At 40.3% G+C, this 19,746-nt stretch overlaps 1 protein-coding gene across 22 annotated transcripts in view; it reads left to right on the plus strand.

Annotated features, from left to right (window-relative positions):
* The window catches only part of LOC145349950 (poly(rC)-binding protein 3), a 154,604-nt gene that overhangs the window by 98,058 nt on the left and 36,800 nt on the right, over positions 1-19,746 (plus strand). For all 22 annotated transcript variants that reach the window (XM_080198659.1, XM_080198655.1, XM_080198668.1 and 19 more), the window contains one exon: positions 18,516-18,642. In XM_080198659.1, coding sequence (XP_080054785.1) covers positions 18,574-18,642 — 69 coding nt within the window. In that variant the 5' untranslated portion in view covers positions 18,516-18,573. The remainder of the gene's footprint in view (positions 1-18,515; positions 18,643-19,746) is intronic.

Here is a 19,746-nt window from a genome sequence, read left to right on the forward strand (position 1 = left end):
CTAACCTACATATACCAAAGCAAAATAGTAATTTAGCAATTTTGCCATGCCTTTGTTTGTGTTCTTCTGAGCTGGCAGCTAGCAAGCCAGACACTGATCAGAAATAAATTGTACATCAGTCCCATATCAGCTGATTCCAGCTGTTCATAAGAGTTTGAAACAAAACTCAGCTTGTACCTCTACAGAATAGAACACTTGAGGACAAGTTCAAGGGCAAAATTTTACCACATGCTGATCGCAATGGTTTATATACCTGGGTTCAGCAGTATCAGCTGTTGGTGTGTATCGAGTGCTATTTTGAAAACTTTCATCATTCAAAAAACCAATGACTCATTCATTTATAGTTTCTGTTTCTCGGTTGACACCAAGCTGATGTCAGTATTGCCCCCAAAGAAGAACATTTCCTGCAGTGTTGATTAATGCCAAAGCATTTTGCTGCACTGGTGCAGAAAAATGTGCATATGTCTTGAAGCACTGGTAGTTCCATGGTCATGCATTGGTTCTTTCTCAGTGCTTTACTCACTCCAGGGTAGCTTGCTTAATGTTCACCCTTTTGGAGGGATCAAATCATTTCCCTGTTTTCTTTGCTTGGTCAGTGTACTTGAGGTCTTTGCCCTGTTAAATATGTTTTTAACTCTTTAGGGGATCAAGTGTGTCCTATCCTTTTAAGAGTTTATAACCTGCGTCACGGACAAAACAGCAGCCGTCGAGGTGAGTTGAGTGACTGCTGTTGGCATCAAGGCAGCATTTGACTATGCAGGGCATCAAGGACCTCTAATAAAATTAAAATCAGTGAGAGTCTGTGGTGAAATTCTCTACTGGTTGTTGGTGACACAATTATTTCAACCACAGCACGTCATTACAAGAGTTTCTAAGGACAGTACCTTTGACCTAACCATCTTTAGTTGCGTTATTAATGATCTTTGCTCCATCGTAAAGTCAGAGGTCATGAAGTTTGCTAGCAATTTCCTCAACTAATGAAGCAATCCATAACTACATGCAGCAAGGCATGGGCAACATTCAGACTTGGACTAATAAGTGGCAAGTAACAACCACATAATACAGAATCACAGGCCATCTCCAACAAGAGAATCTCGCTATCTCCTTCTTGATATTAAACTGCATTGCTATCACTGAATTCCCAAGTATCACCATCTCAGGGGTTACCATTGACCAGAAGCATAACTAAACCAGCCACATAATAGCTGTGGCTACAAGAGCAGATTGGAAGGTAGCAATTCTATTGAACAATTCACCTCCTAACTCCCTGAAGCCTTTCCATCATGTACAAGGCACAAGCTACTTTCCTGGGTGAGTACAAGTTAAACATTCACTCCTTCCCAATGCACTCCGGCAACAATGTGTATCATACACAGGATGGATGCTGCTACTTGAAATCTGCAAACTTACTACATAGAAAAACAAGTGTAATTTGCATGTGGGAACACCGCCACCTACAAATTTTCTTCCAAATCCCTCCATCTTTCTTGTATTTATTACCATTCCATCACTGTCACTTGAACAGAGTGCTGGAACTCTCCCAATCCGTTATGGATTTATCTTCACCGGATGAACTGCAGAAGTTGAAGACTGCTCAACACTTTTTGGAAGTTGGAGATGGATGATAAATGCTGACCCTGCAAGTATTGGCCACCTTCCATGAATGAATTAAAAACCTATCCGTTTTATTTTACTCAAGTTGACATTGGACAGTATTGCATTAAATCTGTCTTCTGGAATAAGCAGCTAGAGATTTGGGCAAAAAGGTTGGAATATCATAGAATTGACGGGAGTGCATGGACCCAGAAAGCTTGATCTGAAATTCTGTTTCCATCACCTTCCAACTAAACTTCTCTATCACATTTGAACCCTATTCCCACTGAATGTGTAAACACAGATTGTTGACAGATGGACCTTGAAGCCAGGATCAGCCCAGAAGACAAACTTTCCCTAACTTTCATTCTGCAGTCAGCTCACGTTTGGGCTTAACCAAGAACCTCCCAAGATCCCTTCAGAAAGAATCACTTCCATGGTAGACTTTTTCCAGACAACGCTCAATGCAAAGTGTGCATGACTTGTCATCCAGGGGACTTGCTGTCTAACTTGAATGCATTTCAGATGTCCCAGCAAAAGTGCCAATATAACTTTTATTATGAAGAGCGTCTTAAGTGAAATTAGAGTGCGGATGACTGAAGATTTATACCAGCAGAAGAGCAGTCAATTTTAAAGTTTATTTATTGTCACAGGTAGGCTTACATTCTAGTAATGTAGTTATCGTGAAAGCCCCCTAGTCGCCACACTCTGGCGCCTGTTTGGGTGCACTGAGGGAAAATTTATTGTGGCCAATCCACCTAACCAGCACATCCTTGGACTGCAGGAGGAAACAGGAGCACCCAGAGGAAACCCATGCAGTCTGTGTGGAGTGCAAACTCCACATAGACAGTGACCCAAGTCAGGAATCGAACCTGGATCCCTGGTGCTGTGAGGCAGCAGTGCTAACCACTGTGCCACCATGCCACTCCTGGTGGAGGTAACCTATTGACAGATACTAGCTATCATTTTCTTTTTGCAATGAAACCAGGGGCTTGTTTGAAAGCCTTTGTTATCACAAACCATGGTCCAAACCATGAACTTCCAGTAACTAAATATGGCTGGTGATGCCAAAATTTCTGTCCCTCCAACTTTGTCTTTGAAAGGCTAACCCTGATGATGATAGGGACTGATGAAAAGCCCAGGAAGGTCACAAATTGGAAGAATGAAGAAATGGTGCTAGCTGATTTTTTTTCATTCTTGTCAGCTATTTTTGGAGAGGCCTCCCTGTGATCTGGAAGGAAATATCAAGTTATTCAACTTTTCCCTGTCCCTCCATCAAAGGAGACAGCACATTCTGAAGATACAGAAATAGACTGATCACAGGTACACTGCTAGTGCCAAGAGCGAAGACCGGTGGTGACTACTCTAGTCAGTGAGTTGGATTAAATTATAAACATGGTAAAGGCATTAAGAACTTGATTTTTTTTTTCAGTAAGGGTCCAAGTTTAGAGACTGCAAGTCTAAATTGCCCATTTAATTTGCACATGTGCAAGAACTTACTCAGTGACTGCTCTCGGTTGCAGTTATGTCAATGAAGTGGAAATTTGAGCATTTACAAGAAATGCAGCATTTATCGTTTTAAACTCAACACTATACTCATGCCCTACCAAAGGTTTATACGCTATTAGTTGGAATTAGAAATGCTTATCTAGGAACAGTGATTTTTAGTAACCATTTTTATTGGGAATGTGCACATTATGGACCACAATCACAGAGCTCAAACTCTTAAAAACAGCCTTCAAATTTCAGGCATTTTGATCCAATCTGCTGGCTTTTTCTCGTTGGTTTACTCAGTTTGAATTTATCAAGTGGTGGTTTAAAAAAGGCCTTCTTTAAATATTGCCACCTCACTGCTGGCTAAATGCCAAACTAGTGCACCCAGATGCTTGTAAATTAATATGAATGAAAATTTTAGGTGCCATCCTTTCCTATACATCCCGCTAAGAACAAAGGTTCAGATACTCGTGATCAAGACTGCAAGAGATATTTTAAAGGATATAATTACACTGATATGTTGCCGTACAATGTTTCTGACGCAAGTGACCGTGCATGAAAGTCAGAGCAAACTGCATCTCTTGGCATGCATATCATTCTGTCTGGAGTACATACAACTCCAGTATGATGTTGTTGAGTCTGAGTGCTCTGTAGATACATCCTCGAACCCCTTTCCCCCACCCCAGCAATTTTTTTCCTGAGGGAGTTTTAATGTTGCCACCCTTAGAGCAGAACTGTAACATTTGTAAACATGTATGTGCACCGACTCACTAAAGATTGCTCTCTCTACAGAGGATAGTGGCCACAATAATGCCGGGTTTGGAGCTTAGTGATCAGGACCGGTTTTCAATAAAATATTTGAATATTTACTACTAAGTTGGCAGATGTTTTTTCTTATCCATTCTTTAAAAGCTCATTTGCATTCAACCTCTCTTCCCTTTCTTCCACAAACAATACTTACTGTGCTTACCCATTCTGAAGTACTGTGATTTACATTGATTAGTTCCTGCCCGTGTGCAAATTAAATGGGCAATTTAGATTTGCAGTCTCTAAACTTGGACCCTTACTGAAAAAATCAAGTCCTTAATGCCTTTACCATGTTTATAATTTAATCCAACTCACTGGCCAGATTGTGGCCTGTGAAGCCTCTCTGTATGGGCCTTGGAGTCCTTGCTCAAAATGTTGGTGAAACGGTGAAGTTGAAGATTTTGGTCGTTGACTGCTTCTCCGTTCGGAGCCTGTTTCCCTCAGGAAATGTGGGAGAGGACCATATTGTGATTGGAGGAGCATTGATAAACCAGCAGCTGAAAGTACGTGGAGGGAAAAGGAGGATTTGGAGGGATGAGACTGCATGATTCTGGTTCACTCCCTGTCTCGGAGTTCTCATTCACTCTCACCCCTACACAGCACGCACTCTCACAGTAGGTGCAGGACTGAGCTCCCCAAGACTGCGAATGGAATTTTGCAGTGATACCAGGTCAGAAAATATGACAGCTGTTTGAATGTTCATTGACTTTGGCAGGGCCAGAAAATTTTGTCCAGGGAGTTAGCTTGATGCACGCACTTAGCCTTTGTAAATAATGAATTAATTGTTTTGATTTATTTTTGTTCAGCAAATTTCTTTCCATAGGTGGTTCTTTCAAAATTCATATTTATGTTGTGCCAAATCTTATCTTTCCAAAATTCTTTCTTTGGTGAGAAGGAAATTGAAATGTCGCCCACAGACCCATGCGCGCGCGCACACCACCTGGCTTTGTCGACTCCAATTTAGGGATATACTGCAATAATTGAAAATCCCCCCGCCATTGAGAATTCACTTTAACAACCAAAAGTAGGCCTTCCACAAATGGTAGCAGATGCTTTTCCCCCTGTTTTTGGAGGGCTACAAATCCTCCTTACTGTTAAACAATAGTGAATAATTTATTTGTGTTACAGTATTATTTCTGTTGAAATGGTCAAACTGAAGAAAATGTTGCCCTGTTTTGAAGGTTGCCCCTTTGACTTCCAGCTTCATTAAATAGCTGTGCAGTTCAGTCTAACTAATATTCACTGTGGTCTGCTGCTTGGTCAAGATGAGAGGATTTATGGAGGACAGGAGATTCAGTCAGATTAAACACTTTTATCCAGGATTATGTCTGCAGCTATGTCAGGAACTGGGAGGTCTGATGCTGGAGCCACAAAGAAGTTGATGTGCTGCACTGATCTGATTTAGGCCTTGGGCCAGAGGAATAGTGGACGTTGTGAAATTTGCAAAATAATGGTACGAGATTATGCTCATCTGTGATGAGATGAGGGAAATGTTGAGCAATAGTGCCATGAGAGAACAAGATAATCACAAAAGTCTTTTCAAAAATTTCTAATCTTGATGTGCTGCAGAGTTGATCTTAATTACTGCAAAAACTGGTAATACATATGCTTTTACTGATACATCTTAGCCCTCACCTGTTCATGCTTTCTGTTTTACAAATGCAATTAGATATTGGAATGATTGAAGCCATTATTTTTAGTTCCCTACTCCAAACTGCATTTCCTAACAACTGGCACTGTCCCTCCCTTGGCAATAGTCTGAAGCTAAATAAGTCTGAAATCATATTTGACTCCAGCTTCCAACCACCTCAGTAACACCACCTATTGCCACCTCTAACATTGCCAGCTTCTCTACCAATAAAGACACTGGATAGAATGGAAGCTGAAGAAAGTGGATTGTGACTGACTCCATTCAAATACACCATAGTTAATTTCTTTTGTTGCTATACATGTAAATAAATTGACCTTACTTCAATGTTGGCTGACCAGCAAAATCAGAAAAATGATTGTGATCTGTGTTTCTTTTCGGCTTATTTTTCAATTCCCAAATGGACCTAATGATGTGGATGTGCTGGCGTTGGACTGGGGTAAGCACAGTAAAAAGTCTGACAACACCAGGTTTAAGTCCAACTGATTTATTTGATAAATATGCCCCTGGCGAAGGGGCAAACCCCGAAAGCTTGTGAGTTTACTATCAAATAATTCGGTTGGACTAAAACCTGGTGTTGTCAGACTTTTTACAAACGGACCTAGCCAAGGCACCATGTTTTGGGATGCCATGGCTGTGCTGTTAGGGCAGAGAATTGGAAATAGGCGAGAAAATGGGTAGCACATCCCTAAATACTTAATGAGCTGTTCAAAGTATTACAGCAAATGCAACTGAAGCACGAAATGTCTTTCTAAAATCTGGATAGAGTGGGGAGTCTCAGTCCTTTTGACTGTTTGGGTATTTCTATGGTGATTCATGAGAAACAATGAAGTTTGGTTTAAGCTTCAATTCATCTTAATGTGGCATTGTACCTATTGAAATGCAGTACGGTTTGTCTCATTGTTACATAGCTATCATCAATACACTAAGTCGTGGTCTTTCCCTTTATTATTATACTCCCTGTTTAAATGAGTTGTGTTGAGTAGTTCATGCTATACCCTCTTGTCAAGTGGAGATGGCCATCATGGTATGAATAAAAATGCTCTGAAAAATTTTTGCAAAAATCATCAGTGTGACAGTGGTGAAGGCCAGCAGAGCATGAAGCGTATTTAATTTAATAGCATGGCTCATGGAACCATGAAGATTTGTTTTTACACAGCACTGCTTGCTTTGTTCAAATTAGGACTGTACAGTTGGAGTTTTTCTAGTTTTGGGCTTTGGAAAATGTTTTCCCTAATGGTGAATTCAGTCACTTGGTGACCCAACTGTATTTAATTTCCCTTCCTCCCATGAATGTCTCAGTTTTTGATGATTGAAACCTCAAAACATTAATATAAAGACTGAATTGAGCCTCGAAGGTGGGAAGGATGGATTGTGACGAGTTTAAATGTACCATTTCAAGATATCAAGCCTGAATTTGCGGTAAAAATAGCAGCAAGGCTCTTTGCACTTGGTGGGTAAAATAAGCGATAATGTCTGGGGTGTGCAGAAATCTGGAAGCTGCTTTGAGCTACCTGCTGCTCCACAAGGCTGCTTGTTGGCACTCTTTGCGATAGATCCTTATTAAGGTGTCAAGTTGAACTTTTACCCCCATTCTTCCCTTAAATACCAGTGAAAGACCTTAAGCCTTGTCCAATCAACGTCAGTCAGAAGTAAATGAGTTTTGTGGCTTGCTAAGTCATAATTACTGTTGAAAAATCTTCTAGCCTTGAAAAGGTAATTTTATAAAGTTATCATTCCCTTGAGAACTAAATTTTTGCTTATTTTTAAATGTGTAGTTTGTTTAAGTTCAAGTTACATTTAACCTGGATCCCTGTGGCCATTTTTCTAATTCCATTTCTCCATCACCCCAGCAGTGTCCTCTTCAACAATTTGAACCAGAGCAGCTGAAATGTTTTTACTATCTAATGGAATGTTGACATCAAAAACTACATGGGCTGAAGGTGTTTTACTTGTATTGTTTGGGTTTAGTCCACTTGCACTGTCAGAGCTTGAGCACAGTATTTTGTTTGTAAAAGATGTGACACCTAACATTAAAACAAATGTAAGCAGTGATATTTTATGCACCATAACCTTCCTCTCTCCTATTCTTCAAGTCATAACTATATGGTTTGGTTTGAATGAAGACTTAATATGCGAATACAATTATCAACATCATGTTCCAATATACAGCTCTCAGACTGGAACCCAGTTTCACTTTCAGAAAGCATCTTGATATGTTGTGATTTCAATGCACTCTGTTTAATCATAAGGCCAGTTGAGGATGAATGTTTAATCTTAGTTTGGGGATACATTGAAAAATGCCAAATTCAGTATATTTAATTACTAATGCGCAAATACAGTTTAGTATTGGAAGAATAGGGCTGCAAGATGAGCTATAATTTTCATTATCGTCACATATATTAGTATAAAATAAAAAGTATTGTTTCTTGTGCGCTACGCAGACAAAGCATACCGTACATAGCGACAGGAAGGAGGGAATGCAGAATGTAGTGTTACAGTTACAGCTAAGCTGTAGAGAAAAATGAACTTAATGCAAAGTAGGACCATTCAAAAGTGATGGCAGCAGGGAAGAAGCTGTTTTTGAGTTTGTTGGTATGTGATCTCGGACTTTTCTATCTTTTTCCTGATGGAAGAGAGTATGTCCGGGATGCGTGGGGTCCTTAATTATGCTGGCTGCTTTTCTGAGGCAGCAGGAAATGTAGATAGAATCAGTGGATGGGAGGCAGGTTTGAGTGATGGACTGGGCTTTGTTCACGACACTTTGTAGTTTCTTGCAGTATTGAACAGAGCAGGAGCCATACTGGGCTGTGATGTGACTGGAAAGAATGCTTTCTATGATGCATCTGTAGAAGTTGGTGAGAGTCGTAGCTGACATGTCAAATTTCCTTAGTCCTCTGAGAAAATAGAGGTGTTGGCAGGCTTTCTTAACTATAGTGTCAGCATGGAGGGACCAGGATAGGTTGTTGGTGATCTAGACACCTACAAACTAGAAGCTCTCGACCATTTCTACTTCATCCCCATTAATGTAGACAGGGACATGCCCTCCACTATGATTCCTGAAGTTGATGACTGTCTCCTTCGTTTTGTTGACAGAGGGAGGGATTATTGTCATCGCGCTAGTTCACCAAATTCTCTATCTCTTTTCTGTACTATGTCTTGTCATTGTTTGAGATCTGATCCTCAATGGTGGTGTTATCAGCAAATTTGAAAATCGAGTTGGAGGGGAATTTGGCCACACAGTCGAAGGTGTGTAAGTAAGAGAGCTGAGGACAGCCTTGCGGAGTACTAGTGTTGTGGATCATCGTGGAGGATTGATTGGCTATGCTAAATTGCCCCTTAGCGTCAGGGGGATAAGGAGGGTAAATATATGGGAGCCCAGGGCTAGAGCCTGGGTGGGAACAGACAGACATTCCTGTGGTTGTGGCTCTAGAATGATGCATTGCCTCCCTGGTACCTGGGTCAAAGATGTCATAGAACAGCTGCAGGACGTTCGTCTGGGGAAGGTGAGCAGCCAGAGGTCATGGGCACATTAGGACCAAATACCTAGGTATGAAGTGGGATGTAGTCCTGCCTATTCTGATTTATGACTAAGAGTAGGAGCTTGTTCATTGTTCTGCGAGATCATTGCTGATCTGTTCCTTAACTCCATTCACTTACCTTGCTCTATCTCAGTTTGAACCACTGTTTAACAATCTGTCAATCTCAGATTTTAATTATTAATTGAGCTATCATTTATTTTCTCTAGAACAGAATCCCACACTACTTCTACCTTTTGCATAAAATGTTATTTAATGTCTCTCCTGAATGCCTAGTTCTGATTTTATTCCTCTCTTTTGCCAGACGTCCCTACATTAGCAGAAAAGGTTTTCTCACTCTATTCTGTCAATTCCTTTAAAATTGCCAAAAATCTCACTCAAATCACCATCTGTATTCTAGGGATTTCAAGCTTAGTTAATGTAAGTAATCGCCCGTCGATCTAATACTTGGAACACCATTAACACGCTTGTGAATCTGCTGCATTCCTTCCAGAGCCAATACTGTATTGCAGTCTGTGAGTTGACCTGGCCTTTTTTTTAATAATCCAGTTCTTTCAGTGCCACAAATCTTGTTCAGGCCTCAATACGGCATACAAGTACATTGGTGCTAAGAAAAGCTATACTGCCATCAGGAATAGCCCTCAACTTTTCAGCACAAATGCTTGTTTTGATCACCTTATAAGTTAGCACATGGGACTTTTAAAATCGATACGTTCATGGAAATGTGGCGAGTCCAGGATTTATTGCTCGTCCCTAATTGCCTTTGAGAAGGCCATAGAGAGCCACCTTCTTGAATTGCTGCAGCCTGTTGGTGTAGGTACACCCACAGTGCTGTTAGTGAGGGAGTTTCTGGATGTTGACTCAGTGACAATATATTTCCAAGTCAAGGAACGCAATATATTTCAAAGTCATGTGAACACAACCACCTCTAAGTTCCCCTCCAAGTCACACTTGGAGGTAGTTGTGTTCACATGTATCTGCTGACTTTGGTTGCAGAGATCATGGATAGAGGGAGTGGATGTTGAAGGTCATAGATGGGTTGGCAATCATGCAGGCTTTTTCCTGGGTGGTGTTGTGCTGCTGGATTGTTACTGGAGCTAACTCATCTAGGCAAGTGGAGAGTATTCCATTGCACTCCTGACTTGTTCCTTGTAGAAGGTGGGCAGGCTTTGGGGAGTCAGGAGTTGAGTTCCTTGCTGCAGAATTCCCAGTCTCTGGCCTGCTCTTATACAGTAAGAAGTCTCACAATACCAGGTTAAAGTCCAACAGGTTTAATTGGTAGCACAAGCCATTAGCTTTCGGAGCATTGCTTCTTCATCAGGTAAGGCTTACTTGATGAAGGTGCAGCGCTCCAAAAACTAGTGGTTTGTGCTACCAGATACCTGTTGGACTTTAACCTGATGTTGTGAGACTCCTTACTATGTTTACCCCAGTCCAACGCTGGCATCTCCACATCATCTGCTGTTATAGCCACAGTATTTATATGGCTGGCCCAGTTGAGTTTCTGGTTAATGGTGACTCCCAGGGTGGTGTTAATGGGGTATTGAGCAATGATGATGCCAATAAATGCCATGGCCTGACACTTGGTGCGAATGTTACTTGCAACTTAACAACCCAGGCCTGGATATTGTCCAGGTCTTGCATATGGCAAGGGGCTGCTTCAGTATCGGAGAAGTTGAAAATTGTGCAATCATCAGAAAACTTCCCCATTCTGATTATATGAAGGGAGCGGGGGGTACGGTGTCATTGAGGAAGCAGCTGAAGGTGGATGGGCCTAGGACCCTACGCTGAAGAACTCCTGCAGCGACGTCCTGGAACTGAGATAATTGACCTCCAACAACCACAACCATCATCCTTTTGTGCGAGGAGTTTCCCTGCCGTGTTTTCCATTGATTTCAGTTTTGCTAAATCACCTTGATTCCACACTCAGCAACATGGCCATTGTCAAACAAGATGCATGGGACCTTAAGACACACCCACATAGCAGACGGAGCAAATAATGAACAGAAGTGGACACTTCAAAAAAAATGAAGCACAAGCTCACTTAAAACTGAAAGTAGTGTAATTTGCTAACACGGAAAGAATAGATCCGGACCATTTGCCCTTTCTTGATGGGCATAACCAACCAGTTCTGGTGTCATACTTGTAAATCTTTTTCATCCCTCTACAATTGTACTGTTCACTCTAAGGAAATAAACTGGTTTTCTTATGACCTGTTTCCCAAATTGCAAAGTTCAGTAATTTGTATTAATGAATTATGAAAGGTTGTAGTGTTAGTGGTCTGTTGGATAGCTAATCTTGTACGTAGAACTTTTCCAGGGAATAGACCAATCAGTTTAACATTAGTAAGAAAATCATGGAAATCCTCCCCAAATAGAAAAATACCCAGAAACAAAACTCATTTATAGTTAACATACTTTTCAAAAAAGAATATTTTGTTTGAGCAATTTCATAAAACTGTTTGAAGAGGTAAGAGTAAACGAGGGTAATGCAGTTGATGCAGTATTTTTGAAATAGCTGTGATAAGGTACGTGTAAAAGACATTAATAAAGTTGCGGCATTCAGGGTCAGGGTACATGTAACAGAATTGAGATAATGCTGCTATCTGTTGGCTATATTCTGAAACATTCAATCCACACCAGGAAGTTTATCCTCGGTTTGATTAGTTTATTTAACACTTCTCTTCTATTTTAAGTGCAGCTTTATCACTTCCAATCTGTTTTGGATGTCAAATCCACCTGATTGGTTTCCCTGTTAAACGCTGCAGCAAATTGTATATAATGTATCTCCCATTTTGCTATTGCTGTCTGTGGTTTCATTTTTGACCACCCCTTGGTGACCCTATTCCCATCCCAAATTTCCCTCTGTTAAATTTGTGTCTGTAGACTATCTTTCTTTGTCTTCCTAATCTTTTAAAACTTCTTTCCTTGTCTCCTCTTCTCCCTTGTCATGCTCTCCCTTACTGTCCATGTACCTAGTGTATGCTACTTTCATTATCCTCAGTTTTTCCCAGATGCCTTTTGTATCATTGGAATAACAATAACAAATCCTCTTTTTTGAAAAAAATACTGGATTAGAAAGGAGTCCGGCACATATTGTAGGAACACTTTTCTCTTACCTGTTTATCCTTTCTGGCCAATTAATTTTGGGGTACTTGAAATCACTTATTGTTTTTACTCATTTTCCTGATTTGTTTGCATGTTTCTTCCAACAGCACCTTATGTTATCATATGGTCTGGAAACTATCTTATCAATGTAATTATTCTTTGCTACAAGCATCCACTTAAAGGTAAAGTGCTCACTCCAGGATAATGAGATGACCTAAGATAAAAAGTAGGAATAAACAGATTTTTCTTGAATTATCAAGGCAAAGCTGGTGCTTCCTAGGAGCTATATTGGGGCATCTTGTTCTCAGATTATTGGGCATGCATTGAGAGACATCAACAATGTTTCCTAATGCTAGGCTACATGACAAATTGAGGGAGAATTCAGTTAGCTGTCAGAGGACTGAGAGGCTAGAATGTTAGGCAGATATCTAATGAAGATTAATATGAAGTACGTTTTATAAAAATATATCCAATTCTGTGTCTTCTATTTTAGTCATCCCATTGTCCCTAGTAAACTACCATACTCTTATGGGACCTGGACTTTCAAACAAGTTTTTAGGAGGCACCAGGCAGTCTATTCTCTCCATTCCTAAATGAAAGGGGTGCTGATGTACAGATCTTTCCTGGCAGGGATAAGTCACAAGGCTACAAGTGGGATTCTGGATTCTAGTTACAGGGTAAACTGAAGGCGAAGGCCAGGAGGCATGGAAGGCACTGTTAAGATTCTCCTTTGTCTCATGTCCATGACACCTTTGTTAATCTTTCTTTTGCCCTGCCCTATTCCTGTTCTTCCGTTCTGCCCCACCTCTCCTATGTAATTCACTACATTTCTAATTTTCAGTTGTGCCGATGTGTCATTTGGAATCAAAAAGTTAACTCAGTTTCTGTTTACAGATGCTACCAGACCTGCTGAATTTATCCAGCATTTTATGTTTATATTTCTGATTTCCAGCAGTATTTTGCTTTTATCAAGGAGGTAATCGTGTAGGTTATGTCACAGTTGCTGTGCTGTGCACAGAGGAGATTTTGAAGCAATAGAAAAAGTTAATTCATTAGGATAATGTGAGGGATGAGAGGATATACTTATGATGAGAAACTTGAAAATCTGGGGCTCAATTCACTGGAGCAAAGAAGATTAAGGAATGATCTAATAGTGTTCAAAACTGAAGGGATTTAAGAGGGTAAATAGTGAACGATTATATTAAGTGGTCGCTGAATTGATAAAAAGAGCATAAATTTAGGATGGGTGCTAGAAATAAGTAAGGGGAATTTATATGTAATATAGTATAAAGAAATTTGGAATATGAAATATTTACCAAAGGTGGCTGTGAAATCTTTTGGATCTACTTTGGATAGGAAGAAAAATACTAAATGTCACAGAGAAGATGCAGGGATAAGAGAGTACCATACACTGTTGCAGTATGGAACTAGCAGTGTTCTACCCAGACCTGATGGCCTGAAATGGCAGCCTCCTGGTCTTCTCTAATGTAATTTTGTGGGTTGAGCTGCATCTGAGGCTTTCATCCTGTGCCAGTGCAGATGCAAAATCTGTAAAGAATCCCATGTAAACATATAGTTCACCATTGATACTTACAGGAATGGCTCTAACAACAGCAGAGCATTTGAACAGTATGATTAATGTTGTAAATCAGACTGTTTGTCACTATCATTGTCCAGGTTTTAATCACTGCTCTGTGCTGAGTTAGCTGTTACTCAATTGCAGTGATGCTGGGAGTCAGACAGTCAACCGAGCATTTGTTGGCAAGAGAGGAGCAAATCAACTCATGTTCATGACGACGTGTACTTTCTGGACCCTTGTTGAAAGGGCATGCTAGTGGATTTCAATTGAGGCAGTAATCCTAATGGCTGAATAGTTGTGATTGAATAGCCTGGGGCATTTGCTGTTGAGCTAACACGTGAAAACAGTCAGTTGGGTAAGGTTATAAATCCTCCAGGGTGATTTGCTACTGCAGAAATGTAAGGTATGAGAAAAGAATCTACATTAAAGAAATTCATTATTGTGTTTGCATTTGTATCCAAGTTGATGCGTAAGATTATTGCGATCGTGGAATAATGAAACAGATGTGATTTCAAACAGAATACTGTAGATGTGCCCAAATATGAGGACATAGTTGGAATACCAAGGGGAAAAGAGCTAATTCGTCTGAGCTGATGTGGTTAAACATGCTTCAGAGTGACTTTAATCAACCTATTGAAATCTATGAAATGAAGATGGGATCTTTATAGCTTGCGCGTGTAGTGGTCATAGCAGATTATTTCAAGCAGAAATGCCTTCACAGAGATTGCATCACTTGCAGTATCCTCTAACATACAGCATTATTTAGCCATAATCCTTTTTAAACACTAAACCTTAAAGGGTCACGTGTATTCCTTGGACTTGTGAACAGTTGCTTTTTTGAGGACAATGCCCATGCTAACAACAAAAATCCATGTTGCTAGCTCAATTTCTACCTGCTGCAGTTGCTTGCGGGAGATCCAGAATCTCCACCTATAATCAGAGTTCTAACTCCTGGAGAAGCAACGGCAGCATTACATTGGGGCTGGATGAGAGTGAAGGCTGCCAGCACGCATAGGAGAACGTTTCAGTTTGCTTGAGGAAATACAAGACTGTTTAGTGTCACTACTGCCAACTGCAGTTTTAATCCATTCATCATGTTTAATAAGATTGCTACTGTATTTCCACATTCTTTGCAGTGAATGGTCACATCTTTGTCTTGGTGTGTCTGCAGCTGAAGTTGTGGTAAATTCATGCCCCATGGTAATTACTGTGCAAGCCTGTGCTTAGGGATACGCTTTCGAATTGTTGGTGTTGTATTTTGAATAACTTTTTCCAGCATCCAAACGTTACCAGTGGAAGTTGAAATGGGAAAACTGGCTAGTGTCTAACAATGTACAGTGCAAATATAATAGTAACATATATTGGCATAACTTGACATCATCTGGTCTGGTGAGGCAGGATAGCCAGATGGTGTCTTTCTCAGGTTTCAGTTTTTGGTAGTTTTCTAGTTGTTTCTTTGTCCTATTTTCAGATAGGATTTAAGTTTGTAGTGTCATATGTATCGATCATGTTACAAGCTTCCATTTGAAATTTAGACATGATCTTTCACCACAACTCAGACTGCTTTGAAACCCACAATGCCAGAACCGCTCTTGGAGTGTGTTCTATTTATATCTGTCTCTTATGTCCCTGCCTTCATCTCCAACCATAAGTATCATGTGTCAATGTCTATCATTGTTGTACCCTTGAAGGAAACCGTTTAGTGAGGGCAGAAAAATCCTTGGTTCAATACCAAAAAATGTGAAATCCAAGAGAATTTAATGCTTTCTTTAGCGCAAATATCCTTTCTTAAACAACTGTATGTACAAATTCCACATTGGAAGGAATGGGGAGGATGAAATTGATCTTGATAATATAGCATGTCATGGAACAGCCATGGAAGTGTATCTGGCACTTTGCTGTTCTCTTGACAGGAGAACTAGATGCCACACAGTCTGCAAAACAAGTTAGTAGTCAGGAAATATTTTCAGAATTAAACTCAAAATAAATGTTGCTATCCTGAGAACTGAGAAAACAGAAAGAAACTATCATGGAAAAGCGAATCCCGGGATTAACCAAAGCTCATAATCCTTTCCTTGGAATGGTTGCATAATTTTGGAACGGAGCAGGGTTTAATTTTGAAGGGCAGCTTCTTAAATCTGTATCTCTTTGCTCCAACTCAATGAAAATTCTATAAATGTTAATGCCCTTTCTATACAAAGCAGAAGAATTCCCAGTAAACTTTTGACAACTGGAGAAATCATAATTCTGATGTCAGACAGTGATTATTTCAAATGGCCATAATTAGTTTAAACAAAAATGTTTGTTACATCCTCAGTCAGAATTACACCATGAAAACGGGAGTGAAATTATAGGTGGGAATATTAACATGCAAACATGTTTCACTTAGAATTCTTAATTTCCCTTGTTTACATGATGATATTAACATGTAAAATTTAAGTAGATAGTAGAAATGCATTTTCACCCCCAATATGCGACACAGTGATCATGTTAAAAGGTTTGATTTTGTGCAGGTACTCTGGGTATAAGATTGATTTGAAAATGAATTATTTTCCCCTGCATTGTTAATTAGCTGTGTATGATTTTTAAAATTCAATTTCTAATTACTAGAATCAATCTTGCTGTTTTCGAATTTTGTTTCAAGCCCTGGATTTGGAAATATTTGCTGAGATGTTTTTCATGATCAGAACTGGTAGTTTTGTGTAGTGTTGATTTATCAATCAATGGTTTGCAATTGGCCAAATCATCTTTCATGTAATGTGGGCATCACTGGCAAGGACAGCATTTGTCACCCATCCTAATTGCCCATGAACTGAGCGACTTGATGGGTTATTTCAGAGGACAATTAAGAGTCAACCACATTGCTGTGGCTCTGCAGTCACATGTAGGCCAAACTTGGTAAGGATGGCAGATTTCCTTCCTAAAGGACATCAGTGACCCAGATGGGTTCATTTTATATGACAGTTGATTATTTCGTGGTCACCAGTGAGACTAGCTTTATATTGGAGTGGCACGGTGGTTGGCACTGCTGCCTCAGTGCCAGGGACCCAGGTTCAATTCTGACCTCGGCTCACTGTGTGGAGCCTGCATGTTCTCCACGTGTCTGTGTGAGCTTCCTCCCAGGTGCTCTGGTTTCCCCCCTCACTTCAAAGCTGTGTGGGTTAGGTGGATTGGTCATGCTAAATTGACCCTAGAGTCGGGGTGGGGGGGGTTAGTAGGGTAAATGTGTGGGGTTACTGGAAGAGGCCTGGGTGGGATTGTGGTTGGTGCCAAACCAATGGGCCAAATGCCATCTCCTGCATTGAAGGGATTCTATGATTCCAAATTTTATTGACGCAATTTAAATTCCCCCAGCTGCCATGGTGGGATTTGAACCCATATCCTCACTGCATTAGCCTGACTTTCTGGATTCTTAGTCCAGCAACATTACCACTGTGCCACCATCCCCCTAAAGTACATGATTTTTCAGGTTTATTATTTTCCACATGTCTCAATCTACATCAAATAAGTTAATAGATTTGTAGCAATCTTGGTATAATTTGACAAAGCTGTGGCAATCTACCAAAAAGATGCAATGGACTGCAACATGTTAATATTGCTCAGACTGATTCTTGGTGTCTGTAAGTGGCTGTGTTAGGCTCATATCACGCTACCCATTATATATCATTGTGTCCTGCATTTGTTACTGATTAATAATTGCAATAAAAATCTGTTGTGTCATTGATTATATTCTATATACAAAGTAAGAATCTGTTGTACTATGTATAATTTTGTTTCTACAGATTAGAATTGACCTGTAGGGTAAATGAGAATTATTTCGTATTGTTTTTTTTTTCCTCGTGGGAAAGCGGTAGTCTTTGCTGGGTGCTGATAGCCTGATTCTGTGTTGTTCCAAGTGGCCATTCTACCATGATGAGGCCAACCATTGTACCAGCATCACATTTGCTGATAGTGACATAACAGCTAATGTGACACCATGTTCACCCGAAGACCGTGTGTGTAGTTTGTATCATGCATCATCAGAATGTTGATCAAATGTGGAACTGCTAGCTTATGAAGAGGAACTTTGCTTTGAAATATAGTTTGTGCACATGTTGTTCTTGCTGGAGACCATTGACTGATATTCATAATAAGTAGGCATTTTGCTGAAATGTATAGATGATTTGTCTGCGCTACTATCATCTGCCCATTACCATCTGTGATATAAAAATGATTACTAAAATGAATTACAAAACCCAAATAAATTATTGGACCAGTTTATTGCTTATTTTTCTGAATTACTCCAGTTCCTGCATTTTGCTCTAGACCTCGAGAATCTACAAGAAACAGTCTGCTCATTTAATTTGTTTTGTAGTTGCATACATCCATTGTGTATTCTTGCCATCATATGAATTGTGTGGTAAGAGCCTGAAAGCAACTATACTAAAGTATGAGTTTATGGTTTTAATTCCTGATAGCTTCATGGAAGAGCTTTCTATTGGTACTGCACCTGTCCCCTTTGAGTGTTTCATGCCTTGGAAAGTGGGAAAGAACTGTTAGGATTTCTGTACCATGATCCTAAAGAAAATTGATTTTGAGCTGCCAATTAATCCTCAAGTGGAATATACCAAGCACAATGTCAGGCTGTGGGAGTAATGAGTTGTAATTGTGTGCCTTCCCTGAAGGTCTGTATGTACGTTCTGAGAGTATTTTGTGCTACTGGTAAACTTATTTGTAAGTACTAACTGTTATTTCTGTGTATCATACAGGTGTCACTGCCTGAATACACTGCCTGTGAGAAATCCTTGATAGTAAACCAGCAACATCATGGACCCTAAAGTTACTGAAGGCGGGCTGAATGTTACCCTGACCATCCGACTGTTGATGCATGGGAAGGTAAATATTCAGTTTGAGTATAACAAGCAGGAGGAGCAAAGCTATGCTTGCACTGCTGGTGGCAGGCTAGCTAAATTTGAGTTTGGCTTAGACCATTTAGGATGCAATGATGTAGAATTTGGTTTGATCATCAGTGAGAGGAGTAAATGTTGTAATAGGGTGATGGTGGTTACAATTATGAGGGGATGATACTTACTGAGTCATTTCCCTCCTCCACTTGCTGACAGTTACTACAAGAATTGACATCTGTGCCAGGTCCAGGGCTAAGAGCTCCTTGATTTGAAGAATTGCACCATGTTCAGTAATCCTTGCATTGCAGTGGCAGAGACACAAGAAGGCGGAATAAGATTTTGTACTCTAGCTCACATATTATGATGTTGATGAATAGATATGGTGGAATTGTGAAAATGGATTGTCATTGTCATAAACAGCATACACTTGAAGTGAGTGAATGTCTTCAAAAACTAAAATTAATCTTGGCAACAGCGCAACTGTCAACCAGAATATGGAGCATTTGTATTGTGGAACTAATCACAGACACACCTTCCTTTGGTAACATTTATGTTTGTTAGAAATATTTCAATTTTTTTCACAATGTGCTGATCATAGAATCCCTACAGTGCACACAGGAGACCGCCATTTGGCCCTTCAAATCTGCACTGACTACAATCTCACCCAGCCCCTGTCCCTGTAATGCATGTATTTACACTGCCAGTCCCCCTGACATTAGGGCCCTGATTTTACAAAGCCACCCTGAAATTGGGGTGGGCGAGCCTTGCAGAATGGCATTTCCCATTGACCACAGGCGTGACCTGATGAGCCTCAAGTGGCCGTGCCAGTACAATCAGGGCCTAAGTGGCAATTTAGCATGGCCAGTCAACATAACTGCACATCTTTGGACTGAGGAAGGAAACAAGAGGGAAAACCAGCAGACACGGGTAGAATGTTCAGACTCGGCGCAGTGACCCAAGCTGAAAATTTAACCTGGGTCCCTGGCGCTAACTACTATGCCACCATGCTCCCGAACGGTGATCGGATGAGTGAAGGAGGTGAATGGTACTTTCTCTCTCTATTCCCCCCCCTCTCTCTCTCTTTCCCCCCTCT

This window comes from Carcharhinus amblyrhynchos, chromosome 11 (assembly GCF_965287045.1).
Source record: "Carcharhinus amblyrhynchos chromosome 11, sCarAmb.v2.hapA, whole genome shotgun sequence".
Classification (NCBI taxonomy): Eukaryota; Metazoa; Chordata; class Chondrichthyes; order Carcharhiniformes; family Carcharhinidae; genus Carcharhinus; species Carcharhinus amblyrhynchos.